This window comes from Octopus bimaculoides, chromosome 11, assembly GCF_001194135.2.
Source record: "Octopus bimaculoides isolate UCB-OBI-ISO-001 chromosome 11, ASM119413v2, whole genome shotgun sequence".
Taxonomy (NCBI): Eukaryota; Metazoa; Mollusca; class Cephalopoda; order Octopoda; family Octopodidae; genus Octopus; species Octopus bimaculoides.
In genome coordinates, this window is record NC_068991.1 from 79,045,199 (window position 1) to 79,050,885 (window position 5,687).

Genomic DNA, 5,687 nt, shown 5'->3' on the forward strand with positions numbered 1-5,687 from the left:
TTTAGACATTAACAAATTTATTAGAATATTTAGCTGAAGATCAGAATAGAGTATTCTTTACTCTTAACTGTGAAACGATCGTACTAAATTAACTAAAGGCAAGTGTTTTCTTTTTACTCTTCTCTACTGTTTTTTGTTCTGTGTGTATCAAAAATATCGCTATCAATCTGGAGTAATAATTTGTAGTTTTGAAATCAGTAGTTCTTTGACTGCTATTTCTGAATTCTCAGTATGTTGGAGAAGCAGGTTACTGTCAATCCCTATATATTTATGATTATAAATGTTTTTTACCGAAAAGGTTTTTGCATACTGAGCTACCCGGCAAAATTGTTAATTATTAATTTTATTACTAATTGACGATTCCCTGCCCTGCATATCTATATATATTTATATATACATATATGAATGTTCAATTTATAAGAAAGATCCAGAGGAACAACTAGAAGATAGCCAGATGTCACATAAGCGTCCTAGGAGTTAATAATGACACTTGCGTGGGAGGTAAGTCCGGGGAAAAGCGAGACGTGTTTTGGAAATCATAAGAATAATGGAAAATGAAACCCTTTTATCTTTAAGAATATAGTTGTTATGCGAGGATATAATCTATAGGAGGTTATTGGTGTTGGAGAAGCCAATTCTGATATGGTGGGCGTTGATTATATCCTCCTTGATGGGAATCATGCATTGTTCCACATTATTTATCTCAGATTTATTTTAATGCACTTATCGAAACATATGTCGGTGATATGGTGATATAAATGATTTAAGTAACATCTTGAGCGTTTGTCTCTATTTTCCATTATTCTTATATATATGTAATATTATTATTCATTCAATGCACAAATGACAGTTATTAATATTTAAATAAACTTACCTGGAATGCGTTCAGTGTCCCGAAATAAATCGGAACAAATGCAAGCCAAATGATGCACGTTGTGTACATTGAAAAACCAATAAATTTTGATTCATTGAAGTTTTCTGGTATGTTTCTTGTCTTGACAGCGTAAACAGTACATATTATAATGAGAAGCATGTTATATATTAATGAAACTAGGAACGATATATCTCGCGTTTTACATTTGAGTATAACTTCATTTCTCTTGTTATAAGGGAAATAATGTCGAGTGCCTGGTGGTTCCAAAACCAGCCATATTACTGTAAAAACAATCTGAATCGATATTAAGATACTAGCTATTGCGATCTGAGATCGTGGACTAATGAATGGGGGACGCCGGGCTGAGCGGCGAGCGTTGTAGAATATTCGAGATATACGGTTAGTCTTAGTTAGGAGCGCCGAGTAAATTATTGCAAAGCCGAAACCGACTCCGATCCGTTGTACGGAACATATGAACATTGACGGTTTGGCTATAAGTATAAATGACATTAGATAACAAAACAAACAACCACTGAGAAGCATGTAACTGAGCTCTCGGCCAGATGCCATCACAACTGGCGTGTCGTTGTATCGTACGAAAGTTACCATCACAGTAACCGTACCGATGATACCGAGGCACGACAGTGAGAGCGGCACGATGGCGTAGATGCTGTTCCAAGTCATGTGCTGAAGCTCAAGACTAAAGCAACTACGCTTAGTGGCGTTGGGCCATCGGCCGAGGCCGCAGTCTCTGCATGAGTATTCATCATACAGATATTCCCAGTCTTCGCACTTGATGCAAATCCAACAACAAGTGTCGTGTACCGATTTCACCTCGTCATAATTGCAGGGTCTGCTACATCTGGACATTGGTATTAGGTCTGTTCCCCCGCTCCACGTAATTTCATCCCCAGTGAGTTCCAAGTGATTTTTGCCCCACGTTCCTACGTGTTTATAAGCATATTGGCCTGTAAGGTTGTCGTATGCGTAGTTGAATATACTGTAGCGGCCAAGCGCATCACCTTGTTTGTCAAACTGAACTTGGGCGCCGTACCCATCTGGAAAGAACAAATGAGAAAGAAAAAAAAAAACAAACAAGCAAAATTAGTAGCGAAGATTATTATTAATATCTAAAAGGAATAATTTTATAAACGTGATAAATAATCAAATTATCATATACATTTATGTTGTATTGAGAATTGTTTAATAACGTTTATTTCCCGCCTCTCTTTTACGCTAACGAGGAGAAATATTAATTTAATTCGGATAATAGATTTGAAAGACCTGAATTCTAAAATTATTATCGGTTCTTAATATCATTATCCCTCAGGGAACATTATTTTCTGAAAGATATACAATAAATATTTATTAAGAAGAAATCATAATTTGAAAAACTATTTCTTGTAAGTAATTAATGGAAAACTTTGTGCAATCAGATTAATAGATACATTTTATTGCCTAGACTCCAGTATATTACTGGATAGAGATCTCGAAGACATAAATTCACCGTCACTGGATCTTAATCTAAAATAAGCAGGAACAAAACGAAAATTTTATCGAAAGTTTCATTTCACTCACTGTTCGTATATTATTATACCTTTATTTCTTAGTATAATGATATTTATTAAAACCGACGGGACCTGCCCTGAGTATATATTTCATTAAATAGGATGGTATAGAATACTAGTATAGAATACATTACAGTAGAATTTTAAGTTAGGATATAGAAAGCCGAGACTATTCTATTTCGTTTTAGTCTCAGCTTTTTCAGGTGCACAACAGGTATATATATATATATATATATATATATATATATATATATATATATATATATACCAGTTGTGCACTGGAATTGATGTAGTCACCTAGCACCCTTCCCTTTCTGAGCATGTGCCTACTGCAGAGGATTATTTTATCTAGGACAGAAAATTCAACATATTATAAAGTGCATCAATATTCAGATATAGGGAAGAAAAAATAGGAATTTGTTTTGTTGTTTGCGTCATTGACCGTGTGTGCACTTCATTTCGTACATATTGTGAGAGTGTAGACTGGAAGGGGTTAAGACCCTAGCTACTGCTACGTATAAATAGAAAACGTTAACAGCGATGCTTAATCCCTTCCGTGTCCCGACTGGATATATGTAATAGAATAAATGCATACTTAATATCAACATCTACGCTTTAACTAAAATACACAATAACATCGATGTGACTTCATTACTTCAATTACTATTGTTATAGTCGTGTTGATATAGTTATTTTGTTATAATGTAATTAGTTAACCTGGTTGCAGTACGGTGTAATTGTATTTATTTGCACACCTGATCAAGGTTCCAGGCTTTTGTGGTTGGGGTAGTTTAAGAGAATTAGAAACATATTTTTTTATATTATGGGACGAGTATAGTTGTTTAATCGATTTGGTAGATATAAATTTATAAATCCATATACAATCAGACGATCTGCAAATACTGATTCAAAGAGCTAGGCATCAATTGAGAGCTAAGTGCCCTTGCCATTTTGAACAGTTGTCATAACTTGACTATAGCCATGAGGCAAAGCTAAAGGGCCATTATTCCCAACAGTTTTAATATCTGCCGAAATCTAAAAACTATTGCTGGTGATGTTGTTTGAGAGGAGAAGCTTTTCCTCACCCCTCTCTTTCTTGTTCGTCAAATAAACGCCTTCCAATACAGCTACCAGACAATAAAATACTTTCAAGCTCTTTTCCAATGAAAGGCAAGTGAATCCGGAATCAAATGAGAACTGGATCTATTTCGCGGTCGAGAAATAAAGTACAAAACCTTAGTGGGATTGATTCTTCTCTTTCTGTTTGTATTTCTATCTTCTGAAAGACATCGGGCTTGTAACACATCTCGAGGGATGAGCTGTGTATGAGATACATTGCATGTCATGAAGGTGTCCCTACGACCCATCGAAAGAGTTAAGGGAGCAACGGAAGCTAATTAATACACTAGGCACGCCCTAATTCTTGGTCAGGAAATAACAATAGAAAGGACCAAATGACAATTCTAAAGCAGCAACAGAAACAAAATGAACAGCAACAGGGATGAAGTTATGATAGCAGCAGTGTAACTTTTCTATTTGTTTTTCGACATGCTAAAAATAGCAACCTAATCTCTCGCCAAACAAACATTGTTGTTTAGAACAAGAATCGTCAGAGTGGATAATATTTTCCTAGATACTGTGTCTGACGGTGGTAAAGCAAAAGATAAAATGGGCACGACTGGATTGACATTGGCCATAAGTTTCATCGATTACTGTTGGCCTGGGGTTAATCAATTACAATGACAGTAAAATTTATCAACCAATAAACTGAAACTACAACAAAAAAAAAAAAATCAAACTGATTGGAAGGAAACCAAATACAAACGATGATGATGATGAATCTAATATTAATACTGACAAATATTACTAAAAAACGTTTCAATCCACCATGAATAATCACTTTGATTTATCCATAACAACAACCTAATCTATATATGTACACACACACACACGTATATGAATAATTGAATAACCCGAACCCCATTTATATATATATATATATATATATATATATATATATATAAGTAGAATTCTTTACATCCCAAATCATCTACAGTGAATTCATCCTATAACAATGCATAAATGCATATGAATAAATTAGTAAAATAACCAAATAAATAAGCATGTAAAAAAATATACGAAATGCAAAAAGAGTGGGGGGGGGGATAGACGTATGATGCAAGAGCTAATCTCCGATTCAACAATTCAATCTAATGCCTTGCTTAGTATAAAAGAAGTTACTATTATTCTCCAAGTTCAAAGATTAAATATGGCGCTTGTTATGTGTAGCTTAACAATGAATACTTATAGCATTGATTATATCTTAGACTGTTAAAGACCCCAACATATATCCTGTTCGTAAGTGTTCACAGAAGAATTCGAAGCTCATCTGATAAGAAGTAGATTTGAAAGATTCCTATGTTTTTGTTTCTTAGAGAACAAATACAAAACGTCAGCAAAATTAAAAATAAAAATATAAAGAAATCTAAGCAGCACAAAACAAACGGAGCCAAAAGGCCAAAAAAAAAAAATAACATTTATCATTCATCCAGCTATAAAGACGTGGCGGGTAAAAATGTATTTCTTATTACAGAGAATATATTCTGTTGATCTATCTATCTATCTATCTATCTATCTATCTATCTGTCTATTTATCCACCTTCCTATCTTTCTATGTATTTACCCATCTATCCATCCATCTATCCATCCATCTATTATCCATCCATCCGTCTGTCTCTCTATCTATCTATCCGTCAGTCAGTCAGTCTGTCTGTACGTCTGTCTGTCTGTCTATCTATCTAGGCCAAGATGTTAGCCGACAGATTGGCGCTTGTCATCGAGAAACTAGTCGACAAAGCGCAAAAGTGCGCCGTGCCGGGTAGGAGTGTCTCTGACAACCTACATCTGATACGCTACATCATAGACAGGGTAGTTAACGATCCTGGCATGAGTGGGGCGCTAATCAATTTGGATCAATCAAAAGCTTTCGATAGGGTAGACCATCACTACTTGGAGGCTGTTCTTAAAGCGGCTGGTTTCGGTTCCATCTTCCGCGGTTGGAATGCAGCCTTATACGGCAGCATCGCTCGGTAGTTCGCGTAAATGGTCATCTATCCAGACCATTTAACATCATGCGTTCAGTTCGTCAACGATGCCCCCTCTCGTCGTTTCTGTATGTATTGACTCTTGAGCCACTACTGTGGAAGCTGGCGACGCTGAGGGGCATCGCACGGGAGCTGGGATGC

At 35.7% G+C, this 5,687-nt stretch overlaps 1 protein-coding gene across 3 annotated transcripts in view; it reads right to left on the reverse strand.

The window, feature by feature from the left end:
- Window positions 1-5,687, reverse strand: part of LOC106869985 (metabotropic glutamate receptor) — a 203,837-nt gene that overhangs the window by 83,109 nt on the left and 115,041 nt on the right. For all 3 annotated transcript variants that reach the window (XM_052971958.1, XM_052971957.1, XM_052971956.1), the window contains one exon: window positions 875-1,932. In XM_052971958.1, the coding sequence (XP_052827918.1) occupies window positions 875-1,932 (1,058 nt within the window). The remainder of the gene's footprint in view (window positions 1-874; window positions 1,933-5,687) is intronic.